We start from the raw sequence: 13,722 nt of genomic DNA, 5'->3' as shown, positions 1-13,722 counted from the left end.
ATATGAAATGATTTGTATAAAAACTGCTTGGTTCTGAAGTTACCAGTTTAGTTGTCACAATGTGCATCTATGAATATGATCGTGTATTTTGAAAAACTACAGATTTTAGATGTTTGTGGATACGTGCAAAGTTATTTTCAATATAGAAATTTGTAGCTTCAAGTGATTGTTTACTTGTTACTTATAGTTGCTAATCTTTTCAAATGATTTGAAACAGGTGGTTTGCTGTTCTGATTTGCTAAAATGGGAGGTGGTTTCAGAGTGTTGCATTTGGTCAGACCGTTTCTTTCGTTTCTGCCAGAAGTTCAAAGTGCAGATAGGAAGGTTCCGTTCAGAGAAAAGGTCATATACACTGTGATCTCTCTGTTCATCTTTCTGGTTTGCAGTCAACTTCCCCTGTATGGCATTCACTCAACAACCGGGGCAGACCCGTTTTACTGGATGCGTGTGATTCTGGCCTCAAACCGTGGGACCGTCATGGAACTTGGTATCACTCCCATTGTGACTTCTGGGTTGGTTATGCAGCTGTTAGCTGGGTCAAAGATCATTGAAGTTGACAACAATGTTCGTGAGGATCGTGCACTCTTGTAAGAAATTAAGCAGCTTTTTTCCTAAACTTTTGTTATTTGCACGCCTTTAAATGAATCAATCGTTCAATGAACTGTTTGGTAGGAAGCTTGTTTATGTTCGGTTATGCATAGTTATTAAAAGCCACCGCCTACTGCGCGTAGGCACTATTTTAGGCGAGGCAATGATTTAGTGCTTCTATATAGGGAAGGCGCAATTCTAGGAGCAATTTCTATTTTTTTGAATTTTTATGATTTCTTTTGATTTTTGATTAACAAAGATACCTAAAATAAAGTCAAATTTACTTAATTTAATCCAATCTTTCTATATGATCACTTTGATAATTTTGAACTCATGTTTCTTTTAGTTTAATTTGCTTTGCTAAATTCCCATTATATGATTTAAACTTTACAACTAAAATTTAAAGGTGAACTTTTTAATTCTAGAATATTATTTTTTGTTCTAGAAATTGCAGAGCATAATTGGTAGTCCGATTTAATCTAGATGTGTAGAGCTGACTTCAATAGTTGGTGACTGCAAAATTGATGCTGGCTGTTGGTGCTATTAAACTTTAGTGTTTGGTATTGGACAATTTTAAAGTTTTTGAACTTTTGATATTGGATAATTTTTGGCATTGAAACTATGTGATTCAAGTTTTGGATTACATAAATATTTATTTTTCATTGTGCGCTTTTTTTTCTCTCGGGCCCTCGCTTTTTTTGCGCCTTGCGCCTAGGCCCCAGGCAAGGCCTATGCGCCTTGAGTGTGCCTAGCGCATTTGATAACTATGCGTTTATGACATGAATTAAGTTTTTCGTTCATTTAGTTAAACGGATGAACATGAACACATGTCTTTTTTGTTACGCTTATTAATCTAGGGGTCTTTACGTTCGTTCATTAATGTTTGTTTATATATTCATTTAAAATTTTTAAACCCAATACAATTTGTGTAGTTTAATGACTTTATCAGTCTAACATATTGATGTTCACGTTTAATTTTAATTGGTGTTCACTATTCTATCTACAATTATGTCTGTTTGTTTGTGTTCGTGAACTGTTCGTTTATACTATGAACAAACGAACATAAACGAACACGAACACACTTATTTTCTTAACGACTGAACACAAACCCACTTATTTTCATGGCAAACGGAGACACCCCACTTATTTTTTTAGCAAACGAACACAAACCCACTTATTTTCTTAACGAACAAGAAAAAAAAAAAAGAAAACCCGTTATTTAATTGATCTTGTTTGATCTTTTGTTTGGTTAAAGCTAAAAGAACACCAACATGTCCCATTTGTAGTCGTTCGATTCATTCACAACCCTATGCACACCTTTTTTTTAAATTATAAATAAACTCAAGCATGTCCCGTTTATGTTCGTTCGGTTTGTTTACAACTCTATTCACACTTTTTTTTTTAAATTAACTTTGTTTAAACTTATGATTTTCCCAGAAACGGTGCTCAGAAGCTGCTTGGTATCTTGATTGCTGTTGGTGAAGCTGTTGCATATGTTCTATCAGGAATGTACGGTAGCGTTGGTCAACTCGGTGTCGGAAACGCAATTCTCATAATCGTTCAACTTTGTTTCGCTGGCATTATTGTCATATGTTTGGATGAACTTCTCCAAAAAGGATACGGTTTAGGCTCTGGAATCTCACTGTTCATAGCCACCAATATCTGGTAAGCCAATCTTCTCTTGCCATGTGTCCATGTATTTCCAGCTTAGTTTTTTATTAATATTTAATCATGCAGTGAAAGTATTATCTGGAAAGCATTCAGCCCGACAACAATTAACAGCGGCCGTGGTGCTGAGTTTGAGGGTGCGGTTATTGCATTATTCCATCTTTTGATCACCCGGACTGATAAAGTTAGAGCATTACGTGAAGCGTTTTACCGACAAAACTTGCCAAATGTCACTAATTTGTTGGCTACAGTTTTGATCTTCCTAATTGTGATCTATTTTCAAGGGTTTCGGGTTGTTTTGCCTGTCAGATCTAAGAACGCGCGCGGTCAACAAGGGTCTTATCCGATTAAGTTGTTCTATACTTCCAACATGCCTATTATTCTTCAGTCTGCACTTGTATCCAACCTTTATTTCATCTCTCAGGTAGTATACAAATTATGTTTGAATTAGTTTTTATTATTTTTCATTTTTACATTTGGTAACTGATTTTCCTTTTTGTTTCTTAAAAAAAATTCAGTTGCTTCACAGAAAGTACAGTGGGAATTTCTTGGTTAATTTGTTGGGGAAGTGGAAGGAGTCTGAATACTCGGGCCAATCGGTCCCTGTTGGTGGGCTTGCTTACTATGTTACCGCACCTTCGAGGTATTAAAATTTTCCCATATTTTGTTTTGATTGTCTTGTCTATGGGTGTAAACGAACCGAGCTCAAGGTTGGCTCGTTTAGTTTAAACGGAGCTCGAGTCTGGCTCGTTTAGCTTAATCCAAGCTTGAGTTTGGCTTGTGTAGCTTAAGCCAAGCCCAAGGTTGGCTCAACATCTTTATTTTCTATTGATTATTTGATTGTTATATTTATATACATGGTTATTTTTTAATGTGTATTTATAATTATAATTATATATTTGTAACATAGTATGTATTATTTAGTTATTTTTATCATGGTGATACATGTAAAATTATTATTTAATAAGTTTTTTATATTAAAAAGAGCTACTGTATTTATTTAAGTGATAGCCTCGTTTATTTAACAAAGTTATTTTTACGCTCAAGCTTGTTTAAACTCGGTCTGATTCAAGATTTTTAGACATTGTTACAAATATTAGTTTGCAAAATTTGGTGTTATAATATTTGTTTTGCTAAGTTTAGTGTTATCATAATTATTGTTATACAATATATATTTAGTATTTACTATATTAAATAAAAATTAATGTATGTATTTCATAACAGGCTCTTTTGTTAAACGAACTTATCTTTAGGCTCGAGCTCGTTTAAGCTTAGCTCGAGAGTAGCTCACGAGCGGCTCGACTCTTTACTCTGGTCAATGGTTGGTTTGGTAACGGGTCAAACTATGTTATGGGTTGGCCCAAAACCTTGTTTATCCAAAAACATGAAATAATTGCTTGTTTGGTGAATATCCAGCTTGGCAGACATGGCAGCAAATCCTTTCCATGCTCTCTTCTACTTGGTGTTTATGCTAACCGCCTGTGCACTCTTTTCGAAAACATGGATTGAAGTTTCTGGATCTTCTGCGAGAGATGTAGCCAAACAACTAAAGGTAATTGCAACGTTATTATTAACTACATTCAGTCACTTATTATTTATTAATAAGATTCCAATTCTTTCTGGAAAACTTGCAGGAGCAACAAATGGTGATGCCAGGTCATCGGGACTCAAATCTCCAAAAGGAACTGAACCGGTATATCCCGACAGCAGCTGCCTTCGGAGGAATGTGCATTGGTGCATTGACGGTTTTGGCGGATTTCATGGGAGCCATTGGATCAGGTACTGGTATATTGTTGGCGGTTACAATCATATATCAGTACTTTGAGACCTTTGAGAAGGAGAAAGCCAGTGAACTTGGGTTATTCGGCTTTTAATTTCACGTTGGGTTGTGTTAGAGAAAGTGGTTTAGCGTCTTACTTATCGCTCGGTTTAGGGAGAATATTATCTAAAGCAGTGGCGTTTTTAATCTGGATATTTCTTTTTTCGGATGTTAAATCCTGTGTTTTTGTTTTTATACTTGCAAAAATTTCGTTTATTTATGCTCGTAAGATCATAACGGTTTAATATCTTTGTTAACAAACCATTAGAAACTCCCCATTCTTTATGTAAGCTGTACGGGTACGGATATTAATAACCATACTTGAGTAAATTTATAACATTCCTTATTGAGTATGAACGTAATAGAAAAAATGTAATATTTTTTTAGTACGTTCGAAGATGCTAGCTCGTTAAAAACATACGTTAAAAGGATAATCTTGTAAGATCAAATCGTAGTTAAAGAAATGTATTACTTTCATTCATGGTTGTGAGTTTCGCCTCTCAAACTCAAAAAACAAATAATCAAATGGCGAGGGAGCTAGTGTCCTAAAAATAACCAAGTGTTAGTCAGGTGTTGGGGTAGAGATCAGTACAAAATTTTATACATATATAAACTTTTTAATTCTAACCGGCATTAGTCGTCGGTGAAGTAGTTTACCGACTTGCAATTAATATTTGACTATATGACATGGCACTTTAGAACTAACTTAGATGCTTTACATAATAAAATCTTACAAAACAAACTCAGTCATAGAATTTTACTAAAATTCTTATAAACAAGATTTTATGAATTGACATGTTAAATTGCCACATGAAATTATCTGATACACGTCTCTCAAAACAGTCTTTTTCTAGATAACGAGATGAGAAGAATTTTGGCAAGATATGTTTTGTTGTACATGTATCATTCTTTATGCTTTTGCTGTATCAACTTTGATGTACATGTGTCCTTTATGTTTTGTTGTATCAACTTTGATGTACATGTATATCATTCTTTATGCTGATGTTGGTGCTTCCTCCACTCTTGAATACATGTACCATAAACTTAGGTGCTGTTTGTTTTTTAAGACAAAAACTGTCTGCAATCTGATTTCATCTGATTTCATGTCTGTAACTGAAAATGTGGTCTGAAGGTCTGCAATCTGAAAGTATAATACTGTTTGTTTTATAAACTGGGTATCGTCTACATAAGCTGAAAATTAGTTACCTATCATACATATCACAGTAGATAGAAGTCATTTAACGTCTATAGACCAGTAAAGTAGTTGGTGGTGGTGGGCGGACGGTGGGTGGTGGTGGTGATGGACGGTGATGGTGGTGGATGGTAGGTGGTGGTGGCGGACGGTGGGTGGTGGTAATGGACGATGGTTGTGGCCGACGGGTTGATGGACGGTGGTGGTGGGTGGTGGTGGCAGATGGTGGGTGGTGGTAGTGGCCGACGGGTGGGTGGTGGTGGTGATGGATGGTGGTGGTGGTGGTGATGGAGGGTGGTGGTGGGTGGTGGATGGTGATGGTGGGTGGTGGCAGTGGACGGTGGTTGTGGCGAATGGTGGGTGGTGATGGACGGTGGCGGTGGACGGTGGTGGTGGTGGTGATGGACGGTGATGGTGGCGGACGGTGGGTGGTGGTGGTGGTGGGTGGTGGTGGATAGTGGTGGCGGCGGCGACGCACGATGGGTGGTGGTGTTGGACATTGGGTGTTGATAGGATGTTAAGAAGTTTGAAGATGTGTGAAGAAGTTAAACAATAGCTTCTTTTTTAAAACCAAAAAAGCAGTTTGCAGATCTTATTTAAAAAAAAAAACAAATAGTCTTCAGAAGCTTATGTCTGCGTGCCCGCAGACATAAGTCTCCTGCAGATGTTTTAAGCAAACAAACACCACCTTAGTCTGACATATAATATGAAGATAAGACATGTACAATGAATGTAATACTACAACAAGATTTGTTTTCTTTGTATAGTATTTATTTGTAAAGTTGTTTTGTTTGTTTTTCTTTAGCTAGGAAGTAGTTTACTTAACTTGCAATGGGATTATCAACTCTTAGTAATGATGATCTTGTTAGGTAAAGTTATGGGTTTTGCTAGTTACTTTAATTGTGAAATGATCACAAACATATTGACCTGTTTGCTAATGGTTCTGAGTTCTACATCAAAAGGTTCTCTAGTCGGTTTTGGTTCCTGTGGAGTTGGCTGGTCAAACCCAATTTGTAACAGAACCCAAAATCACGTAACCGGACCATGAAAACCCATATGGAAGTATTGAACCGAACCATGAAGTTGTTATTCGGGTCGGTTCCTACGAAGATGGCTAGCCTGTTTTGGTTTCAGGTCAGTTTTGGTGGTTCCGAATTGATAATCACCCTAGCTATGATATACACACTGAAAGGTGTTTTTTTTTGAATAAAAGAATTTAACATTCTCTAAGAAACTATAGAAATGGAAAAAAGGAAATCTAGCATGATTTAAGGATAAGTATAAAGTATAAGAAAAGTAGTAAAATAAATAAGGAAGTAATGATAGATTTGAAGGATTGTTAAGGAAGCATGTCCACTCCTCTTTTTCATATGCGTGGGCACCACTCGCCGACCTTTGCGACTCTTGTCTCTCACCCTTGTCTTCTTGTCTCTTTGATAATAACACACACACAACTTTTATTAATCTTATTATGTATCGATAAAAATCAATATGATTTTTCCTTTTATTTACATGAAAATATTCCTCAATTTAACTTTCATACACTAAGGTATTTCATATCCATAACATACTATAGGATAACGATGTGATCAGCAACGTATCAGTTACCGAAAATACCGAAAACCTATGGATGGCTTGTGGGATAGCGAAAACAAGTTAGGGCTTTAGGCCTACACTTAATTAAAGCCTCCAAGTCCAAAAAAAACGTTATATATTGATATATTATAATGGGTAAAGTAAACTCAAAGTAATGCATTGGTATGGTAGTAGGCTTAGTTAATGCTAAAGTATAGGTTATAAGTTCAAAACTTGTAACAAGGAATTTTTTTTTGTTAACAATTGTCATGAAAAAGCCCTAAAATCTTGTTTCGTTTTAGGCCTCTACATTCATTGAGCCAGCCCTGCGAAAACCGAATCTCTTGAAAAGTGACTACTGAATTAATATCTTACCGAATCAATCGGTACGGTACCGATTAGTCAGAGGTACTCGTTACAAAATTCCCATCTCTATATGATATCGGTATTGTGCTGGCACCGGTACCGAAAATACAGATACCAAATTTCTTGAAAAATGAATACTAAACACGGTATCGAATCCACGGTATGACACAACAGATGCGGTAATATGTATCCTTCCCATGGGGTCCTAGGTTATGTCTCATTCTAGACAAACATGTACATTTTAGTAGAAAACTGAGATATAGAAGATAGTTGATTAGTTGTTTTGTACCCTTTTATCCATTTTTTCCAACTCCTTGATATTTTTAAAAACATGTACAAATATATTATTAACTAAAGTTTTCTACTTTTCTACTTAAATTCAAAATTTGTAACGGACATAAACAATAGAAAAAGGAACACAAATTTGAAAGTGGACAAGAAATGATTCTTTGCTCCATAATATCTGTAAAATTTAAATTATACAAATTTTCAAAAAAAAAAAAGTAGAATTCTACCATTATTCAATAACGTTACACAGTATAACCACTTACACCTATACACCCATCACAACCATCCGCTACTTTCCGTGGTATCACCGCCGCATTGGCAGCACATACACTTGACTTTGCACGACCGTAAACCCAACACGCACCTCACCGCCCGCAAATGCCTCATCTGTCACACTTTCCATAAACACCTCTGAAAATCGACACCCTTTCCGCACCTGAAACACACTCACTTCTTTCCCTATCGCCGCGGCCAAACACCGCAACACCCACACGCGCCGTGCCATCTCGGTAAACGCGCTAAAAAAACACGTGTCAGGAAACTGCCACGTGTTTAAAATCTTTCGTTGGCTGAGGTTCCCGTATAACGAGGCCTCCATTTTCGGATGCACTAACCGCATGTATTTTGCGCGCGCAAATTTCCCAAATGCGGATTTAGGGTTTTCTTGCAACAATTGCGTTGTCGTTAATGATTTCATCTTTTTAAAACGGTTAAACCATTGAAACTGGTCTTCTCCTTCGTCGCCTCCTTCGTCGTTAAAACCAAAACCGTCGAACATTTCACGAGCAACGAATGATTCAATAGCGAAACATCTGTAACTCGGTTCGGGGAAAGTTATAGTTGGATCAATTGCTTTTACCGCCGCATCAATATCCCAATGCGCATTGATCATATCACGAATTAATAATTTAATGAAATTTCGAACGGATCTAAGCGTGTAATGTAACACGTCAACGAAATTCGTCGGGGTTATATCGGCCACGTTGACGTGGTCAAATAAAGGGAAACACTGGCCGGAGTTCAGCATGGTTTCAATAGATTTGTTGACGGAGTTAATCTCCGTCAACTGTTTCTGGAGAGAGGAAATTTCGTAGTCTTTTGATTTAATTTCTCTCTCCATTTTATTCATGGTAATTTCGTACATCTTCATGAGACTCTGCTGCTCCTGGATTTCCGCGAGCAGCAGAGTCACATGAGGAGGCGACGAGTCAATTTGTTTCTTTAAGAAACTCCGTTTCAACTCTGAAATGGTGTTGAGCTCGTCGACAACCCCTTGATCGGCGCATTGCACCGCCTCCCCATTGTAGGGGAACTTGCAGCTCAGCGTATGCGGCCTTTAAGGCCGAAATAGTAGCAAAAAGCTTCGCAACAAAGGCGTCCATCGCAGCTTTATTGCGAACATCCGGATCATCAGATGGGTGTTTGTTGCAATGCCTATCAGTGGCGGAATCAGGATTTTTTTGTTTGTGATCGTGTGGGAGTAGTACACAAAAGCCATTGTTGGATAAGGATTTGGAAGATTTCTTAAAGGGGAGGACTTTGTGGAAGGTTTTGGAGAATTTGCTTCTATTTGCTGATGCAGATGCAGCTTCAGCTTTAATGGAGTCCATTGAGAAAATATGAATCAAGTGTGTATTGTGTGTGTTTTGAATATGAAATATGAAAATGAAAATGAGGAAAGCAAAAATGGTGCGTGAAGAGCCGGGAGAATTTTTTAAATTGAATGGAAGAGAGTGAGAGTGAGAGTGACTGCTTTTTGTATCCTCTTTGTTTTTGTTACTTTTTTTATAAACAAAACATATATGGTATTAATAAGAGATAAATCATATAATTAGTTTTTTTATTTACGTTACAGAGATGTTAAGTATGTCTATAAACATGTTTTGTCGTTAACATGATTTGAATCTAATAATTCAGGCTAAAAATCATTGTATGTGAAATACTACTTGTACAAACATTTTTCACTTGAGTATTATCAATTGGAAAAAATTTAATACATGCATGTGTTACTTTTTTATGTGTAAATTTAAGGTATGAAGTTCAGACAACTACTTATTACTGATTCTCAACTTATTTTAAATATAAGCAAATGTGTTATGTATATGCTATGGTTTATATATGGTTGTTATCTGAACATATAAGATGTGACGAGTTTATCTTAATGTTTTGCTTGGATCATAGAACTTGATTAACCCTCGCACCATTTTCTTAGTATATTCACAACAACATCAGAGAGAGTTGAGGTACGCAGTGGAGCTCAGGGCCGCGCATCCAAAAATTGTAGGTTTGACATTATGAACAAACTTTGAATAATTGAACATCTTGTACTTATTCACACTTTTTTAACGTTTATATTTTCGCCTTTGCTAGATGGCTAATCTGAAGAAGTTATTTTTTATTTTATTAGTTTAGCAACTGAAAAAGCCTACCATGCTTGTTTGCGATACACATTTTGTTTTCATAATTGAGAGATACGTTATGGGATAAAATGATTAAAATCATATAAAATTACTTTAGTATAACTTTATACGTTTTCAAATAGACTAGTTGAAACATCTACAATGCTTAGTTGAGTTATTCTTCTTCCAGCACGTCTTTTTCTTTTCTTAAAGTGCAATGCATGCATTCAAGTCACTTGTACTAACACAGTAGTATTGTTTTGTTAAATTGGTCGCTAAATTAGTAAGATTAAAACAACTTCTACACACAATCGATTTAACATTGGTTACAATTTTGGAAAATTTTGTAATTGATTGTTAAAAATAGAAATTTACGCTTTGCATGTTATCTTTCTTTTCTTTTTCATTTATATATACTGTTTTTTTAACTTAATGCTTTTTTAATAGATGATCATCAAAATATCTGTCACATGTTAAGCAAGTCATGAAACTTAATGGTTTCGTTCACATCAAAAATGAAAACCCATCCATAATAAGTGAAAAGAAAGAGATGATAAGAGTAACTATAAAGTTAAGTAATATGAACAATTCCTCTAATTTGCTACTAGTTATTTAAAATATTACATTTTTCTATTTTCAAAAGGTATGACAAAAAATAGATATATCTTAAAAAGCCACATAGTATAGAGGGTACTCAATTCATGGTGGGGTTTTACAAAAGCATTAATATGTCCAATTTCCTTAGGACTTGATGGCAATAATACCACCACTATATAATATATATCACCATAGCAAGTAAATGTATATTCTAAGAAAAGGTGATCATGACGAGAATACTTAAACCATACAAGTCTTATGTACATGTTTTTGCTTTTTATCTCGTTCACTCCCAGCTACTCATGTGGAATTGCAGACAATCACTTTGCACATGAGTCATTCATGCACTGTGCAAGCGAATCATTACCAAGTTAGTTATTTGCGTGCAAAAATTTCTATTATATTATTAACCAGTGCCGAAGCTTGACTCAGAATGTAGGGGAGGCCAAAATTCACGGATCTTGTATCAGAGTCGAGTCCCATAAAAACGTTATAACGAGCCAAGATCTAGCCGCAATACCGATACGTTAAGATCATGTTCATACGTTAAATATTGATACATTAATGGAGGAATACGTAACAGAGAAAATCCGGTAGCATAGTGTTACAAAGAATAAATATGGCACAGATCTCTATGCTAAACAACTATGGAACTATGGAAGGCCTATTTATAGGCATCCCTCATTCGTTAGAACTGTAGTAACGAATGAGACTCTCATTCGTTAACATCACTAACGAATGAGATCTTTCCATAGCTCATTCGCTAAACACCCTTAGCGAATGGGTATACCTTAACGAATGAGCCACCATTCGTTACATTGTAGTAACGAATGGGCTCCTAACTTAACAGATGAGCCTAGTCTTAACGAATGAGGCCTCATTCGCTAAACATGCTTAACGAATGAGCCTTTATACATTAAGTGTAAATACTAAACTACCCCTATCATATTCGAACAGCTGCGGACACCAAATCTGTACACTTACAAATCCCTTAGAAGCTTTGCCCTTCCTCGTCTTTAACCTTATATACACAATCACAATATCAACTTTCAAAACATGATAATTAATTAAGGTATTTTATTTAAGTTCATATCATCATATGTTTTGTTTATAGTAAGTATAATATCAAAATCTAGAAAATCAGAAAATAATGTGAGTAGAAAATAAAGAATATGGATACCAGTTAAATAGTTTGAAAACACAGAAAAATAAAGGACGTAATTATGTTCAACACAAGTCATTGTCATGCGCATGTTTTAATTATCCCTTTTCAATGCTTTTGTTTTTCAAATTTGTTTCATTATCAATAAATTTATTATTTTTTCTTTCTTATCTTTTCAGTTTTCTGGTCATCAGTTACTTTTTTTCTTATCCTTTATTATTTTTATTAGGTTTATTGGATTTTAATAATCCATATTCATTTTATCGTCACAAACGGTCCCAATTTTAACACACTTGGCTGCAAATAGTCCTCCGTTAAAAAGGACTTAACGGCGTTATTTTTTCCCGAATTTCAAACTAATATTTTAGGGATTTTGATTGTAATGAGTATACGAGTCGATTAATGTAAAACTTAGTTTGAAATGGTGCTCCAAAACGCCGAAACAATGCTTCAATTCAGGTGATTGAACTTCCAATTAACAAAAATCAAGTCGTTTGAATCACCGTTTCGTGCCGTATCCTCTTCCGGTCAAAAGCCCTAAAAAAATTAGTTTGAAATTCGGAAAAAGGAATAACGCCATTAAGTTCTTTTTAACGGAGGACCACTGGCGGCCAACTTTTTTAAATTTGGGACCACCAGTGGTGATAAAATAAATAGGGATTATTATCGGCCAATACTTTTCAATAGGGATTATTAAAATCCAATAAACCTTCTTCTTATTGTTGTTGTTGTCTTTTTCTATTATTTCTTGTATTAATTTATGATTATTTTTATATAATTATAATCCAACAGATAATGGTTAATTTTGTTAATTTAAAATAAAATAATCTGATTAGATTGGGGCAATATTTTAACTTAGTTAACATTTTAAAGGATTCAGATTACATCGAAACAGAAGGTAAGCGGGCAACAAGCTGCGCCGCTACCCCTTTTTGAATTGCAAAACCCAATCTTTTAAAAACTACATTTGCGGATCTTGGAGTAATAATATTACTATGTATGACCCGTTGGACACGGGTAAGTAACTCCAAAGCTTCAGGCGCGAGGAAACCAAAAGTGTCAAAAGCAAAAGGAATAAGCACATGTTGATTGTCAAGACACGCCTTCTCATGTTTGGTCACCTTGCCAGAAGCAGCTTTCAAAGCGGCTTGACCGGCTGTGAAACCACTACTCTCTAAGCCCACCAGAGGGGAAACCCTTGTCAACTCCACACAAGCATGTTTTCCTCCTATCCATCCAAACACCAAAATGTCAGCCGGTCGAAGAGATGATCTTCCCTTCGACGGGTCAGTCAGGAAATTCACAGGTGCTTCTTTCTTAACAGAAATTTCGGCCTGCCTGAGTATGTCAAAGAGCACATCCCTAACCAGATCGTGTCGGCACTTGAACCCCAGGAGCCTTTTTCAATGCACCGCGTGCTCCCCATATGAGTCTAAACACGCCTTACGACAAACATGACATATCTCATTAACCGGGAATAGAGGAATCATGAGGCGATACTTAAGGATAGTACGATACTCCACTGGAGACATATGCTGGCCTAACCCATCTATAGGGATAGCAAGAAGAAAATCTTGAGCATGTGGTACTTGTAGACACTCAAAAATGGCTTTTTGTCTACTTGTCATGTCAAAGTGTGACTCCATATCGTGAACAATTTTACTAAATAGAGCACTCACCAATGCATGTTGGGCTTTAGAGGGGGCGGTCTCTTTGTTAGTGAAACTGCTAAAATCGACGCTTTGAATCATATCACAAAGACAAGCCAATGCACAAGAATAATCAGAATCCATCCCACATATACCACTGTCTCGCAAAACGTGATCCTGAAGCACCCACGATTGGGCTCTCGAGGCCACAAACGCATAAGTGGATGCCTCTATTGCCGAATACAACCCCAAACCCCCATTCTTAATGGGTAATGAAGCAAGTCGCCATTTTAGATCTCCAAAGAAAGGACCTCCACAAACTACAATATCATTGATCGCCTCATGCAATCCCTTGTCAAAAAACAACGCTGCCTCCATCATGTGTACAGGTTGGCATGTTCTCAAACTGAAGAAAAGTT

General features: G+C 36.2%; 1 protein-coding gene and 1 pseudogene across 1 annotated transcript; one reads left to right on the top strand and one right to left on the bottom strand.

Annotated features, from left to right (window-relative positions):
• Positions 1-209: 209 nt before the first annotated feature.
• On the top strand, positions 210-4,153 carry LOC143549794 (uncharacterized). The gene is made up of 6 exons (XM_077040601.1): positions 210-587; positions 2,026-2,253; positions 2,326-2,680; positions 2,775-2,899; positions 3,673-3,808; positions 3,891-4,153. Exons 1-6 carry the CDS (start codon positions 244-246, stop codon positions 4,128-4,130), a joined length of 1,428 nt encoding a protein of 475 aa, XP_076896716.1. The 5' UTR covers positions 210-243; the 3' UTR covers positions 4,131-4,153.
• Positions 4,154-7,800: 3,647 nt separating this feature from the next.
• Positions 7,801-9,106, bottom strand: LOC143549787 (protein GRAVITROPIC IN THE LIGHT 1-like; annotated as a pseudogene).
• Positions 9,107-13,722: the final 4,616 nt, after the last annotated feature.

Source organism: Bidens hawaiensis, unplaced genomic scaffold (assembly GCF_021521415.1).
Source record: "Bidens hawaiensis isolate Kalapana, Puna unplaced genomic scaffold, B.hawaiensis_p1.1 tig00015777_1, whole genome shotgun sequence".
NCBI lineage: Eukaryota > Viridiplantae > Streptophyta > Magnoliopsida > Asterales > Asteraceae > Bidens > Bidens hawaiensis.
This window is presented reverse-complemented; position numbering and strand designations above follow the sequence as displayed.

Excerpts from the sequence above, each read along its gene's own strand:
- LOC143549794 (XM_077040601.1), top strand. The coding sequence starts at position 244 with ATGGGAGGTGGTTTCAGAGTGTTGCATTTGGTCAGACCGTTTCTTTCG. Across the intron at positions 2,254-2,325 it reads TTCATAGCCACCAATATCTG|TGAAAGTATTATCTGGAAAG; the intron begins GTAAGCCAATCT and ends TTAATCATGCAG. Across the intron at positions 3,809-3,890 it reads ATGTAGCCAAACAACTAAAG|GAGCAACAAATGGTGATGCC; the intron begins GTAATTGCAACG and ends GAAAACTTGCAG.